The sequence below is a fragment of the Muntiacus reevesi genome, chromosome 2, assembly GCF_963930625.1.
Source record: "Muntiacus reevesi chromosome 2, mMunRee1.1, whole genome shotgun sequence".
NCBI classification, from domain to species: domain Eukaryota; kingdom Metazoa; phylum Chordata; class Mammalia; order Artiodactyla; family Cervidae; genus Muntiacus; species Muntiacus reevesi.
In genome coordinates this window covers 10,253,746-10,266,918 of record NC_089250.1, presented here as the reverse complement: position 1 = coordinate 10,266,918, position 13,173 = coordinate 10,253,746, and the positions used below count along the sequence as shown (strand labels likewise).

The 13,173-nt window shown below is 40.0% G+C and overlaps 1 protein-coding gene across 4 annotated transcripts in view; it reads left to right on the top strand.

The window, feature by feature from the left end:
* Positions 1-13,173, top strand: part of LOC136159098 (ankyrin repeat domain-containing protein 7-like) — a 55,512-nt gene that overhangs the window by 6,581 nt on the left and 35,758 nt on the right. For 2 of the 4 annotated variants that reach the window (XM_065920918.1, XM_065920916.1), the window contains 6 exons: positions 1,855-1,973; positions 3,189-3,256; positions 5,830-5,863; positions 6,987-7,056; positions 9,717-9,777; positions 9,867-10,066. Coding sequence is in view for 2 of the 4 variants with exons in the window: in XM_065920916.1 (XP_065776988.1) it covers positions 1,897-1,973; positions 3,189-3,256; positions 5,830-5,863; positions 6,987-7,056; positions 9,717-9,777; positions 9,867-10,066 (510 nt within the window). In the remaining 2 variants the exon portion in view is untranslated. The remainder of the gene's footprint in view (positions 1-1,854; positions 1,974-3,188; positions 3,257-5,829; positions 5,864-6,986; positions 7,057-9,716; positions 9,778-9,866; positions 10,067-13,173) is intronic. The other 2 variants (XM_065920917.1, XM_065920915.1) reach the window with 1 other exon arrangement.

The window sequence follows — 13,173 nt, the reverse complement described above, 5'->3', positions numbered from 1 at the left end:
TTAGTTTCTCTTGGCTGTGGGTTTGGGGTGCTTTATCTCAGGACATGTCGACCTTGATCCTTAGAAAGCTTGACATTAGCCATTTCATTCCAAGTGTGACCTCTCGGTATGGGGCATGAACAGTGTCACAGTTGTGATATTTCTAACTAGTTCTTTGGGTCTTGATATATTTGGTTCAGCGGCAAATCCTGTGTTTTCCCTCGAGGACTTGCCTCTCTATATGCTTCCCCTTGAATTTTCCAAGAACCGGGCGGATTCCCTAAGATGAACGAGACAGTCCTCTTCCACAAGTCACTTGGAGGGGAGGAAAGAGTGCTTTCCCATCACCCTGTTGCTTGCCTTGATTCTGCTGCTGCAGCACTGCTGCCCCAGCTGGGCTTGACGGGGTCTGCTTGGCAGCTGGATCTGGAGTCTGGATGTGGCTCTATAAGGACCTATAATAAAACATTTTAAAAGGAAAAACAAAGAAACTCATCGTGCAGTGGGCTCACGATTGACCTTTGCTCCCAGGCCGCCCCCGTGGGTCCAGGTCCCCAGCCTCTGAGGTGACGCACACGTCGACTTCAGAGTGAGAGCACCTTTGTTCTCATACGTAAGCTTGTCGCTCAGTCACAGTTGCAAACAAAGCACCAGCACCCAGTTCGGGCAGCTGGGCCTCCTAGCTTCCCCCTCACTCAGAGACCTTATGTGGAGCCCACGTGTAAGCCTAGATCTTCATGATGAGGTGCTGTTGAGGCTCTTATTTATCTTTTCTGTTAGCAGATGTCAGTGGGGACCATTTTAGGCTGTCAGCGAGGGTCAAGTGCTCCTGCAGGGATTGAGCAGACTTCCCTATTTCCTTTGTATCTAGCCTTGAATCTCAAGGCAGCTTTCTGTCTTGAAGGTGTGGGGGCACCTTTCCTCAGGTTCCCTGTCATCCTTCCCAGAGTACTGGGTGCCAGCTTGCCCGAGATTCCCTAATTATGCTTGGCCCCATATGGGATCTGTTTCCTATAATAAAGAAAATCTTCCAATGGATTCCTATCTGCCTCTGCCTTAAATGTTTTCAGAATCTGCCCCATAAGGAACTCATTCAGCAGAAATCCCTAAATCTCAAGTAAGATAGTTCAATTAAGTAAGATTCTCAAGTAAGAATTCAGAGAGGTAAGCCCTGTCTAGAACTTGCCAGTATCCACTGTAAGAGTAGGGATATGTCTTCCAAGTGAATTGGAGAGGAACATGGAGATTAAACATCATTGTCGGAAAGATCTGCTGGCTCAGAGTTTGAGTAGGTAGAGGAGGAAGAGTAGCGGTCCAGGCCAGGTCTTGATTGTGATTAGTTTTCTGTTCTTGGTGTAATTAGTTGCAGTAATAATGGGGGATCATTATGTTCTCTCATGTAGTGAGTTCATATGTTATAAATAAATTTAGGTACACATTATATAAGAGCTGAGATTCCCTAAATTATAGATCACGAAGAACAGCTAATCACCAGAATTCATAACAGTTTCATGCAGCACTTGAATGTTAAATGTATGAAGAAACACACATTGGGTTTTACTTGGAATTCCAAAGTAGTTCAAGCACAAATTATTCCATTCTTTGACTGTTTGTACACGCATTTTGGGGGTCTATTTTCTCATTAAATCCTGTCGGTCCTCTTGTGAAATCAGGCAGTAAGATCCAAGTTGTGTAGAGGAAGACTTTGAACTGAAGAGAAGCAACTCCTCCAGGAACAAAGAGCAGTTGGTTATAGAGCTAGGATTTGCAAGCTCGAGAGATTTTCTGTATGCCAAGCTAAATCTAGTTAATTATTGGAGCTCTACATACCCCGAGTTCATGACTGCTTCATCTTCCTTTTCTTTCTCCTTTCAGTTCAGTTCAGTCACTCAGTTGTGTCTGACTGTTTGGGACCCCATGAACCACAGCACACCAGGTCTCCCTGTCCATCATCAACTTCCCAGAGTTTACCCAAACTCATGTCCATTGAATCGGTATGCCATCCAGCCATCTCATCCTCTGTCATCCCGTTCTCCTCCTGCCTTCAGTCTTTCCCAACATCAGGGTCTTATCAGATGAGTCAGCTCTTCGCATCAGGTGGCCAAAATATTGGGGTTTCAGCTTCAACATCAGTCCTTCCGATGAACACCCTGGACTGATTTCCTCTAGGATGCACTGGTTGGATCTCCTTGCAGTCCAAGGGACTCTCAAGAGTCTTCTCCAACACCATGGTTCAAAAGCATCAATTCTTCGGTGCTCAGCTTTCTTTCGTTCTTTCTTTTTTCATTTATTTTTATTCGTTGGAGGCTAATTACTTTAAAATATTGTAGTGGTTTCTGCCATACATTGACATGAATCAGCCATGGATTTACACGTGTTCCCCATCCTGAACCCCCCTCCCACCTCCCTCCCCATCCCATCCCTCTGGGTCATCCCAGTGTACCAGCCCCGAGCACTTGTCTCATGCATCCAACCTGGACTGGCGATCTGTTTCACACTTGATAATATACATGTTTCGATGCTGTTCTTTACAGTCGAACTCTCACATCCATACATGACCACTGGAAAAGCGGTAGCCTTGACTAGACAGACCTTTGTTGGCAAAGTAATGTCTCTGCTTTTTAATATACTGTCTAGGTTGGTCATAACTTTCCTTCCAAGGAGTAAGCATCTTTTAATTTCATGGCTGCAGTCACCATCTGCAGTGATTTTGGAGCCCCCAAGAAAACAAAGTCAGCCACTTTTTCCACTGTTTTCCCATCTATTTGCCATGAAGTCATGTGACCGGATGCCATGATCTTAGTTTTCTGAATGTTGAGTTTTAAGGCAACTTTTTCACTCTCCTCTCTCACTTTCCTCAAGAGGCTCTTTAGTACTTCTTCACTTTCTGCCATAAGGCTGGTGTCATCTGCATATCTGAGGTTATTGATATTTCTCTCGGCAGTCTTGATTCCAGCTTGTGCTTCATCCAGCCCAGCATTTCTCATGATGTACTCTGCATAGAGGTGAAATAAGCAGGGTGACAATATACCTTTACTTTCTCCTTTACTACATGCTAAATAAAAGCGTATAGAACTTAGAAACTTGAAATGTATGGGACAATTGAAGTTTTGATGTTATCTGTGACATAGTCTGAAATGATCCAAGAATTTGGTAGTTGTTTTTCATATCAGTGTTAAAATATTACTTAGCACATTTTTAATACATAGCTTTCGCCAACTGATTTCTGAATATAAAGAAAAGACACCTAAAACTTCTCCTGAAAAGAGCAACCCAGGTACGTCATCTGATACCAAATTACTTTTGGTGATTCTACCATAGATAAAGTAGGAGTGAAGAAGTTTCAATAATGAAAGAACTATGAAAAATTAGCATAAATTGTATGTGTATTTTATTTTTTAAATTACTTTCTTAATACTCTAGTATTCAGAAGTGATTAAGAAGTTAATTGTAGGTGATTTAACATCAAAGACAGTATTGTCTGAAAAGAAATCCATCTATTTAATATGGCCCCTAAAGTCCTATATTAGATCTTTGTGTAAATCAGAAAAAAAAAATTAAGTGAGTATGATGTATATTTCATCTATAGTCATATTATAGCAGATTGGACTTCTTATGAAAGTGAACTTTCATTTATAGAAATGGTTTGCTTTTAGTGAATGAATAGTTAGTAGTTACTGTGTAGTGATTAGTCTCAGTAAAATAGTCACCATCATTAAAACTGGGAACCTGAATAATCCCTTCCTGGTAGGATAAGAAATGATAAACAATAAGAACTGCAAAGCTGAGCCAGTGTGCAGCATAGTAGTGAGAGATTATTTCTGAAAAATACTTACCAATAGTACCGAAGGCAGAAAAGCAATGCCTGGTTGAGAACCAGTTATTTTGCCTATTTTTGTACCAAGCAGGTGTAGCTTACCGACTTCATTCCTTACAGATCCAAAGAGAGTGAGATAGATTGACTTCATTAGGACCAGATGTTTTCTTTTGTGTGTTGGCCAATTGTCATGACAGTATAGTTTTGCAAGAACAAGATGCTTTCTTGCCATCAGTTAAAAAATTATCATAATAGATCCCCAAATAGATGGACTTGGGACTCTGCAGGGTCTAATAAAAGCACAAAAACACTTTGCATTAACAAAAACAACATTAGGTCCACTGCATGTGGCATCTAGCACATTGTACAGGGTATCCGAGGATACCTTTGACTGAGTAGACCTCTGTCTAATCAAAGGGGGCTTCCCAGGTGGCTCAGTAGTAAAGAATCCACCTGCCAATGCAGGAGATATGGTTTGATCCCTGTGTCAGGAAGATCCCCTGGAGAAGGAAACGGCAACGCACTCCAGTATGCTTGCCTGGGAAATTCCATGGACAGAAGGGCCTGGTGAGCTGTAGTCCATGGGGCCACAAGGGTCAGACAGGACTTGGTGACCGAACAACAAAAACATCTATCAAAGAACTGTAGGTTGGTTTAGTACATTATTCAGAGGAGATACAGAGATGAGAGTGTCTTGGTCTTCAGTACGCTCAGAATAGCATAGAGTTTTCTCTGGTTAATTTCTGTATTTTTCTAAACAAAATTTTCGAAGAAAACATGCTTTTTATTTGCTCATTTTTTCACTAAACAGATAACTTTCAAGTGTCTCTTGTGTCCTAAGCATTGTTCTGATGTCACAGAGTGAAAACAGTTAAAATTCACTGCCCCTGCTCTCCAGACTCAAGCTTGCAGTGCTCCTTTCCCCGTGGAGTCACTGCATGTGAGTCATCCCTCCAGCATCAGATCATGACGACCCCTGGGAAATGTTGTTTAGCAGAACCAGAGTCCGTGGCTCCCTCCATTCTTCCCTCCCTCCCCTTGTTCGTCAGCTTAGGATGTGATGATGTATGCCTTCCAAGCTGAAAAAGCATGATTTCTATAAACATTTGCCATATAATGGGACGGATTGATATAATGATAGCCCTCACTAGTACACAGCACTCTTTGGACCATCCTGCTCTATGTGGTCCAGATACTCTTGAGCAATAGAAGGAGACAGTCTCAAGAGATTCTTTTTAGACATGTTAGTGTCTGTGTGTGTGTGTGTGTGTGTGTCTGTGTCTGTGTATGTGTATATATATATGGAAATTTTTTAAAAACTTCAACTTCTGTGTAACCTACTGCAGTCTCACCACTACAAGTCTACAAGAATAGTCTCCACTCTCAGCACCAAGTTGATGCCCTTTACCCGTTTGCCCTCCCCCACCTCCCTTTCAAGAGATAATCCTTTCTAAGCCTGGAATGAGTACTTCTTTCATACTTCTCTTGCCTTTGGAAAGAGGGCCAGGAAGAGACGACTTTGTTTCCTATGCTTTACCACACTCTGAAGTTCAGTGCCTGTGGACCAAGCTTCCCTGTGATAGGGTGTTTTCATTCTTAACTGAAGAGCCAGAGGAGTTGTCATGTCCCAGCAAGACACCTCTAGTCTCTGTTCAGTGCTCCAGGCAATGGAAGTCCAGAAATACTGTGCTATTTACGTGTGCTATTGTCAGCTTATAGTACTGATTCTGTTACTGGTATAGTATCATTGTCTGTCAGTCTCCTGGAGTTTGGTTAGGATTATGGTCATTGTAAACAGCAGTTCTTTCTTTGTTTTTTTGTTTTGCATTTGATGACTATAAAGGGGAGGAGTGGTTCTTAGGCATTCTTAGGTGAGCCTATGAGAATAGTACAACCACTGTTCGCTTCCTCTAGTGTGGCCTCCGGGTGTGGTTTGAAAGGAACACTTTTAAACAAAGCATCAGTCTTGAGGTTTTAATATTCTGTATTTTTCTTCTGTTGATTTAAAATGTGTCTTGATTTTTCTTTAATAGCGGATGAGAGTTCTGAAGAGGACTCTTCAAGGAGGTAAGATTTTATGGATGTTTTAAATTATATGTTTAACTAAGGGAACATGGAATAAGAGAAACTAATGTTTGTTGAGTGTTCTACTCTGGGTTAGACACTGCATTACGTGCTTAACATTTGTGACCTCATAGAGTCACCACAGCAGCTTTGTAAAGTAGCCGTGTCCTACTTGTACTTAATTAGGCAACTGTGGTTTCAGGAGGTTAATGAATTGACCCTGGTTAAAATGAGTTGACCTGTGACTTGACAGCTGGCCTTCCTGGCTCCCACGTCCACTCCCATGGCCCTCGGCAGAGACTGAGAAGTACCCGTGTAGCATATAAGTTAAAGATATGAATTAGTCCTTTGACTTGTGTACATTTTAAGTTTCGACATTGTGGGGAAACTCCCCGTACTCCCTCTTTGAGTAAAGGAGAGAAGTGGTGCCATCTCAATAAGTGGTATCCCTGCTGATGGACCAAGACTCCCGTTTTGGACCAACTCAGATTCGTCTCTGAGCCTTGAACAGACAATGGAGAAGGCAAAGCCTATTCTTCCGCTTTGTTTTAAGTCATCAGGTTTATTCCAGTTTGGGCAAGCAAGAGTTATTTCAGTCCATCAATTGGATTTTCCGTTCAGCTGTTAGAACTTTTGGTGAAAACAAATTATTTTTAGGCTCTGCTGATATATTGGCTGTCACTCTCTGTTATGGAAACTAAGAATGAGTGTTAACTAGATATTTCATAGAATGGGAGACAAGGAAGCAGAAATAGGTAATGAAAAACTTTTTTGGAGACTTCCCTGGGGGTGCAATGGTTAAGATGGTTACGAGGACATCTTCCAGTGTAGGCAGTGTGGGTTCGATACTCAGTCAGGGAAGCTAAAGATCTCACATGCCTTGGGGTCAGACAGCCAAAACATAAAATAGAAGCACCACTGGCACTAATTCAGTAAAGACTTTAAAAGTGGTCCACATCAAAAAATTTTTTAAAAATTAAAAAAAAAAAAGCTGTTTTAAAACAGGCCAAATTTAATTCATGTCAAGAAAGTTTATTTAATATATAGAGAGACTTTCACTTTTTTTTTTTTTCTTTTGTTCAAGTAATGAGCTCACTCATTTTTATTGTATGTTTCTGCTTTAAAGGTTTCCCAACGAACCTGGCGTTGATTTAGGGCCTCCATCAAACAATGAAGTCTTAGATTTTAAAACCAAGGTAAAGTGTTCTGTTGTGAAATTTGTTTTCATGCTCTGAATTTAGTTTCATGTAGTATTTACTCTTATGATTAGACACTGCAAGTGGCAAATAGATTCAAGAGATCAAATCTGATAAACAGAGTGCCTGAAGAACTATGGATGGAGATTCATGACATTGTACAGGAAGCAGTGATCAAGACCATCCTGGAGAGAAAGAAATGCAAAATGGCAAAATGGTTGTCTGAGGAGGCCTTCCAAATAACTGAGAATAGAAGAGAAGCCAAAGGCAAAGGAGAAAAGGAAAGATATACCCATTTGAATGCAGAGTTCCAAAGAATAGCAAGGAGAGATAAGAAAGCCTCTCTCAGGGATGAATGCAAAGAAATAGAGGAAACAATGGAATGGGAAAGGCTAGAGATCTCTTCAAGAAAATTAGAGATACCATGGGAACGTTTCATGCAAAGATGGGCACCATAAAGGTCGAAATGGTATGGACCTAACAGAAGCGGAATACATTAAGATGAGGTGTATAAGAGTACACAGAACTCTACAAAAAAGGTCTTCATGACCCAGATAACCAGGATGGTGTGATCACTCACCTAGAGCCAAACATTCTGGAATGCGAAGTCAAGTGGGCCTTACGAAGCATCACTGCAAACAAAGCTAGTGGAGGTGATGGAATTGCAGTTGAGCTATTTGAAATCCTAAAAGATGATGCTGTGAAAGTGCTCTACTCAATATGCCAGCAAATCTGAAAATTCAGCAGTGGCCACGGGACTGGAAGTGTTCAGTTTTCCTTCCAGTCCCAAAGGAAGGCAATGCCAAAGAATGTTCAAACTACCACATAGTTGCACTCATCTCACACACTAGGAAAGTAATGCTCAAAATTCTCCAAGCCACGCTTCAAGATTACATGAACCATGAACTTCATATCTTCAAGCTGGATTTAGAAAAGGCAGAGGATCCGGAGATCAAATTGTCAACATCCTCTGGATCATAAAAAAAGCAAGTGAGTTCCAGAAATGCATCTACTTATCCTTTATTGAGTGTGCCAAACCATTTGACTCTGTGGATCACAACAAAGTGTAGAAACTTCTTCAAGTGATGGGAATACCAGACCAGCTGACCTGCCTCCTAAGAAATCTTTATACAGGACAAGAAGCAACAGTTAGAACTGGATATGGAGCTATAGACTGGTTCCAAATCGGGAAAGGAGTACATCAAGGATGTAAATTGCCACCCTGCTTATTTAACTTACATGCCGAGTACATCATACGAAATGCTGGGCTGGATGAAGCACAAGCTGGAATCAAGATAACCAAAAGAAATATCAATAACCTCAGATACACAGATGACACCACCATGGTGGCAGAAATTAAAGAACTAAAGAGCCTCTTGATGAAAGTGAAAGAGGAGAGTGAAAAAGTTGACTTACAGCTCAACATTCAGAAAGCTGAAACTCCAATACTTTGGCCATCCAATGTGAAGAACCGACTCATTGGAAAATACCAATTCTGGGAAAGTTTGAAGGCGGGAGGAGAAGGGGACGGCAGAGGATGAGCCGGTTGGATGGCAGCACCGACTCAATGGACATGAGTTTGTAAAACCTCTGGGAATATGGTGATGGACAGGGAAGCCTGGTGTGCTGCTGTCCATGGGATCGCAAAGAGTCGCACACAGCTGAGCAACTGACCTGAACTGATGTTGATATTTTCATAGAATTTGAAGAACAGTGTAGATGCATATAATTAGATTAATAAAATCATATGAAAAAGAGGCTTTGCTCATAGTATATCCTTAAGAATACTGATGTATTACTGATCTATTGTATATAAATTCTAAATATATGTGTTTCTCCGCATACCTTATTATCCCTTTTTTTTTCCCCCGTGAAGTTTGTTCTTGACTAAGAGTGTCTCACCTTTTCCTTTCTTCTTTCTCCTCTACCTTTTTAATTTCTTTTTTAAAATATTTACTGTTAACTTTTCCTCACAGAACAAATTTCTTCAGTGTCTGTTCTTTCAGTCCATCTCTCTCTTCCCCTATTGTGCACATGTTTGCTTATGGCTGTCTATTTAGAGTGTTTGTGGCTTTCATTCATGATCATTGCCCTACGGGTTTAACCTTGCTTTTTCCCTGTTTCATAGAAGCAGCTGATTTTTTTCCCCCTGTTTTATATCTCTAGCTGTTTGACAAACAGAATAGAAGTAGCTTCTCCTGTTTACAGTTCTAGCCCATCTAAATAAGGTTCTGCTAAAACCTAAGCTTTCATATTTCCCTTCCCAAGTGATAATTCATGTATATATTAATCATGGAAGCAGATTTCAAAATATAGCAATTAATTTAAATGTCTTAGTTTTTCAGTAGTGCTCTGAACTCCTGGGGATAAATTATTACTCTCGAACATTTTGGTAGAGAAAGTAATCTAGTGGGTGTCATCGTATTTGTATAGCTGTCAATTAGGGGTAAGGAGAGGAACATCCGGGGCTTCTGATGTCATCTGTCATAATCCTCTCCCCATGAGCAGGTCAGTCAGTGGCAGAACTGGGATTTGAATCCACATCTGAATGACTGCAGAACCTGTGCTCTTTGTGTTAGATCATAGAGGAGTGGAGGATGTTATAAATTTATTCAGGTTGATACTTGTTATATTCTTCAAGCTCTTATTTTCTTCTCCAGCATGTCGTGAAACCAAAGTTGACAAAGCTCATGAAGACTTCTCAGCAATCCAACAGAAACAGTAAGTTATTCGAAGACTGTCCTTCTGGTGTTATTCCGTGATTTGAAATGACACATGTTCTCATGTACTCTCTCCTGTTTTCACTGTAGTAGAAGCAAAGTGTGGCATTTTGAGACCAGAGAGTACCACTTTCTCTGAGGACAATAATTCTGATAGTAACATTGAAGATGTGGTTGAAACATTTCCCAAACCATCACCCTGGTTTGAGGGCATCTGTCAGCCTGCCTTCCCATCACCTGAGCCTGTTCCCAAACTTCTCAAGTCTGTAGCAGGCCTTGGTCCTACAAAGGTAAGTGGTTCTGTTTGTAACTCTTCTTTCCCTGTACTTGTTCACATACCATTCCCCTGATCCTTATGAAGACAAAAAGGATCCCACCACAGAAACAGAAGCCCTCAAAGTCATGGTACAAAATGGTGTGATGGCTCTTATTAGAGCCATACATGTGCATGATTCAGGTTTTTATATATTGGCATACTAAGTATACCGTTATGAAAGTACTGAATTACAAAGCACTTAGGAAAAACAATTAGATGAATATGAAGATGGGGAGGAGGATGAAGGGGAAGAATTCCTTTATGAAGGACAAGATGAATATAAGATGGAATGAGGGTGAAGATGAGACAGATTATTTCACACACACAACAGAAATAGTGGGGGTAAGTCAGACCAGGAACTCTATGGTATAATTCTGCGAGACATTATTTCAAATTCAGCTTAAGAAGAGAAAGTGAGGTCATGAAAAAACAATGCTCAGACTCTTTTGAATGGCATATAGCTGATTTTTATGAAGAACTGAAAGAAAATGTGTTCCTTATTGTTTTTGGTGGTTGTTTTCGACGGTGGTGGTGGTTCTTGCTTTTTCCTTCGATTGAAGTGTAGTCAGTTTAAAATGCCGTGTAAGTTTCGGGTGTACAGTAACGTGATTTGTTTATACTTGTGTATGTATATATGTTTTTTTAATATAGTTCCCTCTGGAAGTCCATTTAAATTTGAAGTGATTTCTCTTTAAAGAAAAAAAAAATCTCACTTTGAAATTAATGAAGCAATGTCTTCTATTTAACCTAGCAGAGCTTTCGTTTAATGAGAATTCAAGATGGGCCCTGTTTTAGGCCTTAGGAGATGTATTATGAATTAAGAATTTTTGGCCCTTCTGTTTCTTGTGGTTTCTAACTTCAGTTCAGTTCAGTCGCTCATTCGTGTCTGACACTATATACTTAAATGTACTCACCTAATTTATCTTAAACTGTTTGCTATAACCTTGGTGGGTGTTTTAGATCTTTCTGAAAATAAAGAGGAAATAAATATGCATTCTATCTATCCTTTTTACTAAAATTGTAATTTATAATTTTATAAATGAAATTCTTAATCTCTTTTCATTAAATGAGAAAATTTTCAGCTGCAACAATCTGAAAGAAAAACTGGAGAACTAACTGTATTTTTTCCTCTGCAGAAATTCTGATTTCTTTTTTCTGAATGTCAGCAAATAATTACATACATTAAGTGAATGAAATCATGACTTATGCTTTTTTCTTATTTAGACTACTTGTTATTATAAAATCATAAAGAAAGAAAAAATACCACCAGAGTTTATAAAATTATCTATGGAGGATATTTTTTCTTTTAAAAATATCTCTGGCAACATGTGCATTCCTTGCTATTTTTATTTATTTATCTTTTATTTTAACTGGAGGCTAATTACTTTATAATATTGTAGTGGTTTTGCCATACGTTGACATGAATCAGCCATGAATGTACAATGTGTTCCCCATCCTGAACCCCCCCTCCCAACTCCCTCCCCATCCCATCCCTCAGGGTCATCCCAGTGTACCAGCCCTGAGCACCCTGTCTCATGCATCCAACCTGGACTGGCAATCTGTTTCACATATGATAATATGTATGTTCCAGTGCTGTTCTCTCAAATCATCCCACCCTCGCCTTCTCCCATAGAGTCCAAAAGACTGTTCTATACGTCTGTGTCTTTTTTTCTGTCTCACATATAGGGTCATCATTACCATCTTTCTAAATTCCCTGTGTATGTGTTAATATTACTGAGTTGGTGTTTTTTTCTTTCTGACTTAACTTCACTCTGTATAATAGGCACCAGTTTCATCCACCGCATTAGAACTGATTCAAATGCATTCTTTTTAATGGCTGTGTAATATTCCATTGTGTATATATATACCACAGCTTTCTTATCCATTCGTCTGCTGATGAACATCTAGGTTGCTTCCACGTCCTGGCTATTGTAAGCAATGCGGCGATGAACACTGGGGTACACGTGTCTCTTTCACTTCTGGTTTCCTCGGTGTGTATGCCCAGGAGTGGGATTGCTGGGTCATATGGCAGTTCTATTTCCATATTTTTAAGGAATCTCCACACTGTTCTCCATAGTGGCCGTACTAGTTTGCATTCCCACCAACAGTGTAAGAAAGTTCCCTTTTCTCCACACTCCCTCCAGCATTTACTGTTTGTAGCCATTCTGACTGGAGTAAGATGGTACCTCATTGTGGTTTTGATTTGTGTTTCTCTGATAATGAGTGATGTTGAGCATCTTTTCATGTGTTTGTTAGCCATCTGTATGTCTTCTTTGGAGAAATGTCTGTTTATTTCTTTGGCCCATTTTCTGATTGGGTCGTTTATTTTTCTGGAATTGAGCTGCAAGAGCTGCTTGTATATTTTTGAGATTAATTCTTTGTCAGTTGCTTCATTCGCTCTCATTTTCTCCCATTCTGAAGGCTGTCTTTTCACCTTGCGTATAGTATCCTTTGTTGTGCAGAAGCTTTTAAGTTTAATTAGGTCCCATTTGTTTATTTTTGCCTTTATTTTCATTACTCTGGGAGGTGGGGCATAGAGGATCCTGCCATGATTTATGTCAGAGTGTTTTGCCTATGTTTTCCTCTAGGAGTTTTATAGTTTCTGGTCTTAACGTTTAGATCTTAAAGCCGTTTTGAGTTTATTTATGTTTATGTATGTGTATGGTGTTAGAAAGTGTTGTAGTTTGATTCTTTTACAAGTGATTGACCAGTTTTCCCAGCACCACTTGTTAAAGAGATTGTCTTTTCTCCATTGTATATTCTTGCCTCCTTTGTCATCGATAAGGTGTCCATAGGTACAAGGGTTTATCTCTGGGCTTTCTATTTTGTTCCATTCATCTATTCTGTCTCTGTGCCAGTACCATACTGTCTTGATGACTGTAGCTTTGTGGTATAGCCTGAAGTCAGGCAGGTTGACTCCTCCAGTTCCATTCTTCTTTCTCAAGATTGCTTTGGCTATTCGAGGTTTCTTGTATTTGCATACAAATCGTGATATTGTTTGTTCTAGTTCTGTGAAAAATACCGTTGGTAGCTTGATAGGGATTGCATTGAATCTATAGATTGCTTTGACTAGTGTGCTCA